Source organism: Mya arenaria, chromosome 6 (genome assembly GCF_026914265.1).
Source record: "Mya arenaria isolate MELC-2E11 chromosome 6, ASM2691426v1".
Classification (NCBI taxonomy): Eukaryota; Metazoa; Mollusca; class Bivalvia; order Myida; family Myidae; genus Mya; species Mya arenaria.
Genome location: NC_069127.1, coordinates 58,138,234 through 58,153,333, shown reverse-complemented (window position 1 = coordinate 58,153,333; position 15,100 = coordinate 58,138,234). Strand labels below are relative to the sequence as shown.

The 15,100-nt window shown below is 34.5% G+C and overlaps 1 protein-coding gene across 1 annotated transcript in view; it reads left to right on the top strand.

Annotated features, from left to right (window-relative positions):
• Window positions 1–12,434, top strand: part of LOC128238547 (dystrophin-like) — a 177,955-nt gene extending 165,521 nt beyond the window's left edge. The window contains exons 66-72 of the mRNA XM_052954580.1: window positions 1,770–1,883; window positions 2,363–2,429; window positions 3,109–3,200; window positions 3,904–4,144; window positions 4,522–4,690; window positions 4,892–4,966; window positions 6,450–12,434. Of these exons, the coding sequence (XP_052810540.1) occupies window positions 1,770–1,883; window positions 2,363–2,429; window positions 3,109–3,200; window positions 3,904–4,144; window positions 4,522–4,690; window positions 4,892–4,966; window positions 6,450–6,565 (874 nt within the window). The 3' untranslated portion in view covers window positions 6,566–12,434. The remainder of the gene's footprint in view (window positions 1–1,769; window positions 1,884–2,362; window positions 2,430–3,108; window positions 3,201–3,903; window positions 4,145–4,521; window positions 4,691–4,891; window positions 4,967–6,449) is intronic.
• The last annotated feature ends 2,666 nt before the right edge of the window (window positions 12,435–15,100 follow it).

The window sequence follows — 15,100 nt, the reverse complement described above, 5'->3', positions numbered from 1 at the left end:
TAGGAGCATGGTTATTGCATTCATATTCTCACCTTTAAGGTCAAGGTCATAGTTAGAGGTTAATGCTATTGACAGCTCTTGATTGGCTAGGAAAAGAGTTTGCTTGCATCATTTCTGCTCCATATAGTTTTGATAATGAACTGTTTTCTGCCGCATTTAACCTATGTTGTTCCTAACTGCATTAAATGTTACAAATATCTAACCTACACCGTAAGAGTCTACAAATTCTTGGAAACTAATGGATGAAGCTTATAATGGCAGTATGACAGACAAAATCCATCACCCAATATTTTTATGATCCCCTAAGGGACCAGTATGTTATGTTGGTTGACGTCTGTCCTGGGGAACTTTTTTATTTGTGTTAGGACCCGTAATTGCTTTATTGATCTGGTTATTATGAACATTGCTCATTGGAAAGATATGTTGGTGTTGGTGTCTGCTAGAGGGAATTCAAATGTATGATAATAATTGGCAAAATGTAATAATTGCACTGTTATAAAGGCCATCCTAAAACTATTGTTTTCAGTGTCCATGACCGGTATTGATAAACCATCCCAAGTCATTTCCTAATATTTGCCATTTACCTGAAAAAGGTATCCTATGGTTAGATGATTATATAACTATAATTTTTATATAACTATCTAAAATAACTTAGTTTTAAAAAAAAAATTGTAAAATTTTTTTATGTTAAATTTTTTACTCTCTTTCTTTTTGTTTAAATTTGATTTTGAGCATGGTAGGAAATCGACTTAAGTTAAGGAATATCTTAACATCTTGATTGAAAAACAAAAATGTATGAGCATAATGGCTTCGGCTTGCCATAAAAAAACAGATGCAGATGGTGGAAAGGGAACCGTTTGATGCAGGATAAATAATTAATCACTATCCTATAGATTTTGTGTGATGAAAGTAGTTAAAACAAGAGAATTTGATTTTCTAGAAACTGATCGGTAAATAATTGATGATTGATGGTTGAAATAAGAACTAAGTGGAAATTGTAGATGAGTTCGTTTCAGTGCAATATTCTTTTATTGATTCATTGGAAAAAAGTCAATGTTGCATCAATGAGGGTGATCCAGGATTTGGTGTTAAAGGCGGATATGCACTCCCTCCATAAATACTTAAAAGATTGTATGGTTTTAGGAAGGTTTTTTTAGTAGTTTTCCAAGCAATTGAGATCTGTATTGTGAGATATCTTGTAGGCCTGTATTGAAGGCATGGATACCAAAATCATCTGATTCTGAGACAAAAACTAAAAATAATGTCAAAACTATCAATCTGAGAGTGCAGCTTTAAGTTCCTACAGATATTGTCGTCAGTTATATTATATGAAACGTCAATTAAGTATTTATGAGCTCTGTCATTGGTTAAAAAACTTGGGTAACCACATAAATATACAAATATAGTTTGGTTTAAGGATTTTATTTGGTAAAGAGGATTTTATTGGAAAATGCAATGCATTGATGTCATTATAAATCGCACAAAGTGTATGACAAGTGGAGCTATTTATAGCTTGTCTGCATTTCAAAGAATATAGTCGAGTTATTGTTATGGGAGAAGACTAATTTGTGGAAAAACTTGAAAACTGCACATCGCTAAAAAACAATTTATGTTTTACTAGCATGAAACTTCGTACACATGTTCACTTATAATGCTCATGAATGTAGAGCAAGCGTCAAAAATATGCCCAAAATGGTATTAGTGAATCATCATGTTTATAGCTGTCTTATTGCATTTTTATAAAACTTGCCATTCTCCTGTATTTTCAGCCCCGCCCCATCCCCACAGCATAGTATATCACAAGACATGCACTCTCGTCTGGAACTATATGCAAACCGTCTAGCCGAGGTGGAACAACAACAGGCTACACAGACGCCTGACGTGTAGGTGACGCTTTGTTTGTTAATGAGAGAAAGGAGAATCAATCTTAATTTGTTTATGCTTTGTTTGAGATCAATATAAAGCCATTTTTAAGCAGCCAGCAGCCGACTGTATAAAACTGGATGTTTTTTTGGGTTTGGTCAAAGTTAGCCAAAATAAATTTTGATTGGTCATTATAAGTTATCCAATAATCGTTACTAACCAATCATATTGATCAAATTTGAAAACTAGATAACCTGTGGACAACTTATTCAAGTTTTATACAATTAGCTGAAGTTGTTCATTGTTGAAAATAATTTTAGAAAATCTTCCTTATATATCATGCATGCACATGGTTTTAACATGTTCCTCACTTTCTTTATTTGTCATAACTATTTAACAATGATACAGGTGGGTATATTTGACATCATCACATTTTGTGATTTAATTATACTGATAAGCATTGTAGCTATATGTTATAACATTTGACATGTAATTTTAGAGATGATGAGCATCACCTTATTGCCCAGTACTGCCAGAGCCTCAACGGTGACACTTCACAACATGCTGTAAGTAGGATCGCATTATAGTTGCTACAGTAAAATCTTATAAATCTAAGGCAATGTTTTTGTCACAATTGATTCTTCAAACTAAGTCAATAAAGGGTATTTTATGGAACATTTCTAATGTAAAAAGAAGACGATCCCTTGTTTCTTGACAAATAAGCTGTAAATGTTAATTGTAAATTGGTGACAAAAATATTGCTTGCTAATTTAAGACTCATATTAAAGATGCACTCTTACTCCCAAATAAGCAGTACCACAATTAATACAATTGTTTTAATTTACGGAAAAAGGGTGAGTCATATCGTAAACAATGGTTCTTATGAAGGATACCATGTTTAATTTGAAAGAAAAAGAGCATAATACACGGTATTTCTACCTTATGAGACGATCGTTGATTTCCGTAAATCTTTAAGGACTCACCAGTCATTTAATATTCCTGCATTTTCAACAATAAAATACACAGTTACAATATTTTTATCAGTAATTAATATTTACCATAAATGCATTATCTAAATAGTAGTTGAACGTTTATCACTCAAAATTCATCTTCGTTTTACATGTGTATGTATTGATTGTTATAGGCAGAAAAAAAAATTCTATCTTTTATTTACCATCAATACATAGTGGTATCTTAAGTTATAGAATACTTTTTTAAACATGATTCCTTATCCCACTTTAACAGTTGAAGAGCCCAATGCAGATTATGATGGCGGTGGATGTTCACCAGAAATCAGAACTTGAGGCCATGATTCATGACTTGGAAGAAGAAAATAGGTATGTAGATAGAGTCTGCAGATAGAGTTGGGATCGCTGATCATAGAAGTACTTGGGGTTTACCTTTACGTTTATTATTATTTGTTTTATTGATAAGTTTCCTTAAGTTAATGCATACTTTGATAAGATTTACCTTTTGCGTTTTATCTTTATTAAGGATTGTTGGGATAAGAGTGAGGTTTGTGCACATAAACAGGTTTAAACCCCCAGTAAATTTACATTTTACTGAGCGTTCCAAGGCCGTACCTAACAATTCTTGATAAACATACCAATTATTTATATATATATATATAGTATGTATGCACTGTGCTGTTTGTAGAGTTTTGTGCTGTTCTATGTTTCTTGTTTGTGATTTTGTGTTCTATGTCTTTGGCGTTTGCCCAGTGCCACTAAACCAGGTTTATGTTTAAACTTTTTGCTACTGAGCTATTTTCTGTAGCTTTTTGCATGAATAATGTAATATTTGTAGCATACATTGTTGCCTGGGATATTTGCAATTCAGGGGACATTTATTTTGCTCTTTGAACATTTTAAGCAGAGAGTATTATTAACAAAAAATAGGTATGTAATATTTGTAGCATACATTGTTGCAGGGGATATTTGAAATTCAAGGGACATTTATTTTGCTTTATGAACATTTTCAGCAGAAAATATTATTAACAAAAAAATCATAATTTATCAAGCTGTTTTTTTGTCTTTCCAGGACTTTACAAGCCGAGTATGATCGATTACGAACGCAACAAGAACACAATAACAATAAAAGCCAAATCGAGGACCTTCCAGGAATCGATGGGGAGTTTCCGAGTCATGACGCGGAAATGCTTGCTGAAGCCAAACTGCTTCGACAACACAAGGGACGTCTTGAAGCACGGATGAGAATTTTGGAAGACCATAATCGACAGCTGGAGGGGCAACTACAGAGATTGCGACATCTGCTGGATGTGGTAAGAATTTTTGGTGTTATGTTTTAATATGAGTTTAGATTGTTGTTTATCTCAATTACGTTTTAAGATTTCTTCGCTTGTTTCTATATATGCATGATAAAATGATGAAATATAGTGTGAATGATAGAGGGAAATATGATACTAGAGAATTCACTGGGTATGAATATAACTAAATGTACAAAAATTACATGAAATGGATGAAATGGACTACAGTAAGTCTGCCCTGCCCTACCCAATGTCTGGGGATTTACACTGCCTATAATGTACTGTTCCGGGTGATAATTGCTGCTGAAAATGCTCCTCACATCTACAAATTATAGCAGACTTTTGAACCCAGAATTGTGTTCTCACTACTTTATTGCTCTTTTATCTTCCAGTCAGGAGAGAAGAGTGTTTCCCTGTCCTCATCAACCCACGGGTCACTGCCAACAACGCCCAGTTCATCTCACTCATCCCTCCCACAGGAAAACCGAGAACCAATTCCTGGGACAAGAATTTTTAATCCTCAATTGGAGTCAACCCCACAAATCAACGGGCATTCTGGAGGTATGTTTCACTTAATTTGTAAAATATTTATTGGCCATATCCCTGGTATTATTAACTTGTACTCCCAGAGGACTCGAGAGAAATACACATTTTAGGACATGTCAACCAAATTCATTGAACTTTAATTGCAATTAAAAGCATAAACTTACCTGAAGGGAAACTTAACTGGAATGGAAATATTTCAATAAGTTGTTGTTACAGGTATCGAAGACACTAGTGGGCCAGTTTTGGGATCAGACAATAACCTACCACCCTACAATCCCGACAGAGCCAGAGGTATTGTTATACAATTATACCTTGAGACCTTTAAAATCTTCACAAACTTTGCGCAATTGATGAAGTATATTGATAACGTGTCTACTTCTGACCCAAGAGGTTGTGGGTTTGAGTCCTACAGGGGCCATGTTCTCCTATTCTCTCACTATTGAAAACTGTAGTGTAACGGCTTATTGATCCTGTTTCTATGATCTTTTTTATGCCCCCCTTCGAAGAAGAGGGGTATATTGCTTTGCACAGGCATGTCGGTATGTCCGTCGGTCCGTCGGTAGACCAAAGCTTGTCCGAGTGATAACTCAACTATTCCTGGACGTATGGTCATCACATAAAAGTTGAGACTGGACAGTAGATGACCCCTATTGATTTTGGGGGTCATCGGGTCAAAGGTCAAGGTCACAGTGACCTTTAATGGTAAAATAATTTTAAAGCTTGTCCGAGTGATAACTCAACAATGCCTGCACCCATGGCCCTCAAACTTGACATGGAGGTTGGGCCTGACCAGTAGATGACCCCTATAGTTTTTGGGGGTCATCAGGCCAAAGGTCAAGGTCACAGTGACCTTGAATGGTAAAAGGTTGTCCGAGTGATAACTCGACAATGCCTGCACCCATGGCCCTCAAACTTGACATGGAGGTTGGGCCTGACCAGTAGATGACCCCTATTGATTTTAGGGGTCAAAGGTCAAGGTCACAGTGACCTTGAAAGCAAACTTGACAATTCTTGGACCTATGGTCATCAAACTTGACATGAAGGTTGGGCCTGCCCAGTAGATGACCCCTATCAATTTTGGGGGTCATCAGGCCAAGGTCAATGTCACAGTAACCTTTAACGCTAAAAAGTTAACAAATCTTCCCCCACTGATATCTCAACAATGCCTAAACCTATGATCATTAAACTTGACATGGATGTTAAGCCTGACCAGTAGATCACCCTTATTGATTTTAGGATTCATAGAGCCAAAGGTCAAGGTCACAGTGATCTTGAATGGTAAAAAGTTGTCCGAGTGATAACTCAACAATGCCTGAACCCATGGCCTTCAAACTTGACTTGGAGTTGCATCTGACTTGTAGATGACCCCTTATGATTTAAGGGGTCATCGGGTCAAAGGTCAAGGTCACAGTGACCTTGAACGAAAAAAAACTTGTCTTGTGATAACTTGACAATGCCTGCACCCATGGCCCTCAAACTTGACATTTAGGTTTCTGGTGACCAGCTGATGACTCTGGATTTTGAGTTCATAGAGTCAAAGGTCATGACGGTCATAACACACTTTATCCTCACACTTTAATGGTCATAATCTTAAAACAGCAACAAATCAGCTGTCATTTCGGTCCATGCATATTTCATTCAATTGTCCATATAATCCTGACAACATGGCGCTCAGGGGGGGCATAATGTTTGACAAACATCTCTTGTTTAATTATTAGTTATCAAATGCAGGTGATCTTGTTAGTAAAATAAAACTGATATCTTTGTATTTCAGGAAGTAACAATGTTGGGGAACTGTTTAACAGAGCTGGCCAAGTGTGGAAAGCAGTAGGATCTTTAGTGACAGTGATGACTGATGACAATGAAGAAGATGAAGACACAAAACACTGACATCATCAGTGATGTCATCATATTCGGAGCACATTTGTGATGTAGTCATTTTGAAAATCCTGCTATGATGTCATTGCTTCTAGGGAATGAATCTGTGATGTTGCTTTTGAGAACCATTAGAAAATAACCTTATTCATCATTTTTTTTGAAAATCCTGTTGTAAGGTCATCAATTTCTGAGAACATAATTGTGATGTCATCACTTTTTCATAACACTAATGATGTCATCACTTCCTGTTATCCTTTTGAGAAAACCCTGCTGTGATGTCATCACTTTGTGTTAACATGACTTCGATGTCATCATTTTGAGAGAACATTGCTGTGATGTCATCTCTTTGCATGAACATGACTGTGATGTCATCATTTTGAGAAAACCCTGCAGTGATGTCATCACTTTGTGAAAACACTGCTGTGATGTACTCATTTAGTGAAAGAAAACACCACAAAAACCATTATGATGTTATCAATATCATTTACTTGTATGCTTGTGTTTGATTAGTGACATCATAGCTTGTGACGACAGCTCTTTCAAAGGATGTATTGAAGCTTGAGTCTAGGATTTTGTTGAACATATAGTTAGTCTTTCTACTAACATAAAAAATCAATGTGTTCATTTATAGACACAAACTCCTAATAAGTGGTAGTACAGATATCAGTTTCTCATGATGGTAAATAGTCAATATATTTTAAAGTTGTACTATTACAATTTTACTATTTAAAACAATTTTTATTTTTTGTCTTGTAATGAGTAAATTTTTGCATTGAATTCTGGAAACCAGTTATTTAAGATTGCTGACAAAAGATCAGATTGCAGTCATTCATATTTACGTTCCAAAATTGATGTTTTATGACTAAAGCGATAATAACGTTTAAGAAAAAAAAAAAATCAGCAGTTTGGCAAGCAGTTGAGTTCTATTCTATTCTGAGTTATCTTATATGACTAAATTGAAGAAATTGATGTGAAAATCAGCTGACAGTATATATAAGAAAAACCGCAATCCATGAGAGTGCAGCTTTAAAAAAGAAATTGACTGATTTATGTTGATAGAGAATGAGAAAGGGACTTTGTGCCTTATACGAAAATTATGAAAGAATGGTAGAAAAAAAGGTTGTACATAGTGGGAATATGACAACTCAGTTTTATTTATTGGGAAACATCATCCTTCTTTGTCCGAATGAGAATGGGAGAGGTCTAGTTGTTTTGATGACTGCCTCTCACCAAAAAGGTTGTAGGTTGGATTCTCGTCTCATGTCAAAGAGAACCAGTACTGGGAATAGTTTCCATAGTGATTTAAATCAACATGAAACTTTCTTCACAATTAATCATAAAGAGATTAGTATAATCTATGTCTGAGCAAATAGGGAAGCCAATGCTTGGAAATTTGTTTTTAGGTGGAAAATTGTAAAAAAAAGTTTATTTTCCACACTTCCTTATTTTTTTACATGTTAATGGTTTGAGTGGAGAATGTAGAAGTTCAAAACATATCTAAGAAACGATTGCATAAAAAGTTGAAAACAACTGATAATTTTCAATTTTGTGATGATTTCTTTGGACACTCAAATGTCGAAATTCTAAAATTATACCCTTTTTTCTTTGACAAAACCATTTTTACTTTTGTATTACATGTATACATATGATATTGATATGAGACCATTTAACAAGAGTAGATTGTTCTATTCTTTTATGCATTGCAATAACATTTATTTAATAGCATATGTAAGAGATTTTAGTTTGATGTTCTGTGCTTATCAGCACAGCCAGATTGAGTTGTGAAAAAAACATTAACATAAAGGATGTAAGGGCTATTCCAGTAAAACATATGTCCCACCCCAGGAAGGCACTTTCAAAATGGACCATCCCCCTTCAGAAGTTTATTTGATGAGAAAAGAACCCCCTTTAGAATATTTTCTGAGCAAATTCGGACCCCCTTGAGAAGTTTATTTTTTTATACGTCTATATGCAAAGATTATTTGCAATTACTCTTTTGTAACTCTTTGATCAGGTGAGCTATATAGGACCTTATAGCTCACCCTAGTTTCTAAGCCAATCATCACCCAGAGATTTTCAAATCTTTGCTCGAATAGGTTTCATATAAGATCACATCTGCACCCAATAAGTTAATTATTATAACTAGGTCAACAGACATGGCGCGCGCCAAATGAACTTCGAGCAGCCAATGGGCACGCTGTATACGTCTGGGACCGGTCATAAATCGTGTCTGACCGGTCGCCAATTGCAAAATCTTGGTCCGGGACCGGTGGCATTTTCCGAAAATCAGAGTCCCATAATGTAGTGTATCCATGTGGAGCTAGTACTGAAAAAAAGTATGGCATGCTGGCCCAAGTCTGACAGCTCCTTTAATTGATTGACTTGTTTTCAGTTCAGCTTTCATATTATAAATACAGATTACCAACGGACGGTGGGATACGAATTGTTATATCGGACTCGAGACGTACTTTGCGGAAACACCAGATCGCACGAGCGGCTTGCCGCGATTGTGATCGGGTGTTTCCTCCAAGTACGCCGAGAGTCCGATACAACGATTCGTATCCCACCCTCCGTTGGTAATCTGTTTATTATATGCCTCTATTCTGTGTCTAAGGGTTAAATTCACACAGTAACATAGATTCTAACATGATACGTGACGTTGCCACTGTAAACAAAGAACAAAAACGATTGTTGTTAATTCCGCAATGAATAACAGTTGACGTTTTGACGTCATTGTTTACTTAACGACGTCAATGGTTGCTATTCGACGAGAGCTACAGTGGAATATGGAATCGGATTCCACTCAGTGGAATACAAGGTTCCGTATTCCACTCTAGGAATACAAAGGAAAATACCCGATATCAGAGAGAGGCATATAATAAATGTTTATATTAGTATTGAGCCTTTGCAAGTTAATCTAGCATCTATGTACAAAGATACATTAATACGGATCTATTCTATAAAGATTCACCACACCAGTTTATTACCTTTGATTCTCCAATTGGGAACACCTATAATTGAACGATCCCCAAAGTGCAACATAATGAAATCAAAATGCCATTATTTGGGGACTATACTATAGCCACCACTATTCTATGTTTACCATTGATTGGGGATCGCTCAAGTACAAGCTACTCCTGCAGCTGTAATATATCATTTTCACAATTCAATAGCAGTATTTACAGAACATTTTTTTCAAAGTTCACAAAAAAAGAGAGTGAATTCTCATCATTTAATACATGGGTGAAAGTGTTTGAAACTGAAAAGCCCGAAATAGCCATGGGAAACCGCATGGATGAAAAACAAAATCTTGTATTAATGCAACAAAGTCCACAAGTACAAAAAAAATCGGCAGCACTTCCCCATAGGACAGAGCCAATTTGATTTATATAATACTGTTGCATGACTTTTAAATAGGAGTTGGACAAGACAGAAATAGAAAAGGCTTGGTCTAGTATTTCTGACTCATAATTGGCTAGTGCCCGTGTTCAGAAATACCACCTTTTCCCAGTTAGATAGACAATAAAACTCTGTTACCTGTTATCCCAGTCTTCTGATTAGATCATGCAAATTCTGATGTTCGCTTTATTGTTTAAATCCTAAGCATATATGCCTCTACAAATTCACTAGACATATAATGATATACATTATTGACAGTCCGCAAGACACCATTCTCCGTTTCTGGTTAAAAAATTCTCTGTTATTCAGTCATTCTATAGTTATTTATAGCAACTTCCGAAACTTTGAAAAATCATTAAAAAATGACGGAAAAACTAAACAGATTGTGTTGACAGAACTTTTCCTATATAGATCTATATGTTTGAAAAAAGATGTGGACAGAAGATCGGAACTGACCGAGAATGTACGATTTACGATAACGGCAAGAACGGTGGATAACGGCAAGAAACTTTCACCCATGTAATTATATACAACCTAAAAATAACTTGTGGTCGAAATGTTAAGGGGACGAAACATTCGGATTTATAACATTTACGCAATACGTACAAATTATGATTTCTAATAAAATTCTAGACAACTGTTGTCAATTTGGTATACTTACCACGAAACGTATCCACACATGCGGCGCAACTATTGGTTTCTAGCCAATGTTGTAGGTTGGTCTTCGACCACGACTTTACAAATTCTGGCGCCTCCGCCATCTTGTTGTCAAGGGACGCAACTTCTTCTGATTTCCGGTACCGCGGAACCGACTCGTAATATCGCGAAAATTTGTATCCAAACCAATTCTGTACACGACGTTCGGTAAAATATGTTATATGGATAAAAAAACACGGTATTTCACCATCGGGCAGTGAATATAAATGAGCAGATACGGTCAGAAGCAAAAAAGAAAATGACGCCCCCCTATAGAAGCGAAATTGGACTTATCACCACCCCCTACAGTAGCAAATTAAGAAAAAGACCTACCCCCTACAGAATTTCTTTATTTTGCCGTCCTGGGGTGGGACATATGTTTAACTGGAATAGCCCTAAGGCAAAAATTGTATGCAATTGAAAAATGTTCAACATTATTTTGTTTTATATTTTATTTTATTGAATCTTTACTAGTTTGTAAACATTTTTTATTTCCTAATTACCCACTTGTTGTAAATAGATGCATACAGGACTACAATGGATAGCCATTTATTTATTGAGGTGCTATGGTATAAATGCATGTTTTAAAAAAATGAATAAGTACCTTGAAGGGTGTCTTTATAGATAGACACAATTTATTATAATGTATGTAATAAATTCAACATGCCTTCATAGAATACTGGTTAAGTTATAGTAGCTTCCCAAATGTCAGTTTAAAAATACTATGATAATGGTAGACCCTCCTTTTAAGATAATTTAAAGCCAATTATAGGCTGTCTATTTATTATGATAATATTTTTATAGAACTGATTTTGGACTTTGATATTAGTTTATTAGCTACTGGAATTAGCTAGCTTTATAATAGCATACATATAATTTATCATTTACATGTATACAATCTTGTATGTATGAATAAATATATATACTTATGTAGTTCTATGGTAGTGTGCACAAGGTTTATATGTGGAATTATACATGTATATTTCATTTAATGTGCACAATGAATCAGAATGTATAATTAAGAGTCACATTACTTTAATGTATAATTAATAGTCACACATTTGTATTAAAAATGCTTTATCTGAGACTTTAATAGATTTTGTTTCATTTGTAATTGTCATTAGTGTTCTCTGAAGACCTTCAAGATTAACAATGATAAGCTGATTTTAGGCATCCAAGATTATTGGGTATTTGACCATAAGTGCATAAAGTAATGGGTATTTTAACATAAATGCAGAAAAGAATATATATATAGATGTATATATAAAAGTAATATGCCTATTTTAGGCACCTTAGATTATTGGGCATTTTACTATAAATGCAAAAAGTTATTAGATATTTTACCATGAACACATAAAGTTATTACGTTTTTTAACATAGATGCAGAAAAGAATATATATATATATTATAATACGCTGATTTTAGGCACCTTAGATTATTGGGCATTTTACTATAAATGCAAGAAGTTATTAGGTATTTTACCATGAATACATAAAGTTATTAGGTTTTTACCATGAATGTATAGAGTTATAAGGTATTTTACCATGAAAGGATTACATTATTGGATATCTGGGTAATACCTTAGATACATTTTCGTTTTACGTTTTAAAAATGGATAAGGTTATTTGGTATGTTATCCTTCTCCTAATATTTCCCCACTTTATACATGTAAGCGAGCTGATAGGATATACTTGTTTTAGAAAAATTGGTTGTGTGTTCAAATTGTGATGATCATTTGATTGAATAAACATAAATTATTCATGCAAATAAATTTAATAACAAATAAGATATGGCTTGTTGTTTATTATCAAACTACTGCGGAAATTTGATGTTATCATTGTACAGTTATTAAATAATTGTGATGTCTGTATTGTATTTTATGCCAAAGCAGAGAGCCGATGGCAAAGCTCTTCTATTTTACTCGGTTTGTCAAGGGACATGACTCTCTAGTTATTTCAGACAGAGCTGAATACATGCATTGCTATACATGTGTGACGTTGAAGGTAATTTCTTATGAATATCTTGAATATATTTTTTCGAGCCCGTGTGTAGTGAGAGGGACATAGTTGCCTCGATGGGAAGTCCGTGTGTATGCGTCAGGACTTAATGCAGTCCAGGCTTTATCTTGGCCATGCATTGTAGGATTTTCAAATAACTTGCCATGAAGGTTTACCATGATGAGGTGGCGTGTCGTGCACAAGACTCAGGTCTGTACGTCAAAGGTCACGGTTACAGGTTAGATGTTGAAATGATATTTGTCTGGGCTGTGTCTTGACCATTCATTATAGGATTTTTGAAACAACCTGGCGTGGAGGTTCACAGTGTCGCTTGTTTCACATATGTGCGTCAGTTTGTCTTTCCGACAAGCCGGCCAGAACCTCGCCCTGGCTGTATCTTTACCATGCATTAAAGGAATTTGAAAAAAGTGAGTGTTGAAGTTCACCATTTTTAGGCGAAGTTGCGCAAGTTTCACGTATTTGCGTTTGTCTGTCCATCAAGCCGGCCTGAACCTCGGCCTGGCTGTATCTTTACCATGCAAAAATAATTATCCGCTAATTGTTCATCACAATGTTATTCTGAGTAACTGTTGCAATTGCATGGCAGAGCATTATGTCTGTGTCAAAGGCTTTTCCAATTGGCTCGACATGTTGCCATTTGGCGTCTAGTCGAATTACTTTTAAGGTTAATTATATTACTTGACAACACTTTAAGCACTTAAACTATTACACTATAATTCATTTCTTCGAAAAGAGGTCCAGCTGAAACTCAGAGTATTTTTTTTGGAGAAAATTGCCTTTTGTCACCATATATGATTCTAACAATGTAAAACAATTACACTTATTTGTATCCGACTTTTGGTCTTCTGACAATTTGCAATATATTACTAGGCCTCATATTATACATTTCGTATGACTTCGACATTATGCAATAGTGAACTAGGCCTCATGTAGTACATGTTGTTTGTCTTCTCATATTTTATACTTATGTTTTTAGCTCGTGTTATACATTTCGTATGTCTTCTATATTTCTAAACCTTATGTAATACAATGTCACATGCTTTCTGACATAAAGTACTGAACTTTTAGACCTCATGGCTGATTTCTGACATTATGTACTATTGTAGTTGACCTCGTGCAATAAATGAACTATGACTAATGCCAGTTTCATAGTTAAGTACTTAGACTTAGACATCATGTTATTCTGCGATTTTACATGACTGCTGACATTATTTGAAATGTTGCTGTCATCAAAATGAAAGAAACGCAAACTCAACATTGTATATACATTTTATTCAACATGCATCCTGTTTTTCTTCTAGTATTTACTCATGAAATATTCAAAACTGCTTATGAAAACAACAACAATGACACATATAATCTTTAGTATTTGTTCTTATAGTTCAGAGTTAAATACAGTCTGGTTTTTACACAGCAATGAAGAATTTTCCCGATTGTGACCATTTTATCGCTATCGAAATATTCAAAAAGACAAAAATCTCACAGTTGAAAACAGTTTGTATTAATACATAGTCTAATTTGTCCATTATGTTAGCAAAATAAACTGGAGTCATAGACATGTATCTATAGTTTCAATCTTTAAAGCTGCACTCTCACAGAATTACCGTTTTTTACAACTCTTTTTTTTTGTCTTGGAAAGAGGAAATTTTTGCGTGAATATCTGCAAACTAATGATAAATGATTACTGACAAAAGATCAGAGCGCAGATTTGCATATTTCCTTTTAACTATTAATGTTTTATGGCTTAGTTGTCAAAACGTTCAATCTGTGAGAGTGCAGCTTTATTAAAGATGCACTACTACTCCCAACATAGATTTAACACATTTAAAACAATTGTTCTAATATACCAAAAATGATGAACAAATGAAAAGAATGATTCATATGATAATCTTTTAGCATTCACCAATCATTTAATATTTTTGCGCTTTCATTTATTAAATACAGAGTTATAATATTGTTAATAGTAATTAATAATTTGCAGAAATGCATTATTTACTAAGAAGTTGAGGGTGTATCACTCAAAAATTTATGCCTGTTATACATGTGTATGTATTGATTTTGAGTAAGAGTGTCACTTTAAAGACACACACATAGTTTATAATAATACTTCGCTGGTAACCTCGGCCAAACGAGCACAAATTGCGGGATTAGACTATGTAGAAAAGACTGATGTAAATCCTTCCATGTTTACTAAAGTAATTTCCAAGTATAGATGATTTGAAAAGAAGTATACAGATTAATCAAAACGGTACTCTCATTATTATAATTTAAAACATTGTCATCAATTTTTCTTCAATGGCACAAACAACAGCAGTAAACAAATATGAGTGATCTATTCATAACATGTGTTAGTCAGACCAAATCAATTAAGCTAAATATAATAAAGCAACTATCAGTGACTATAACATTCAAACTAAATATAATGACTTAAGTC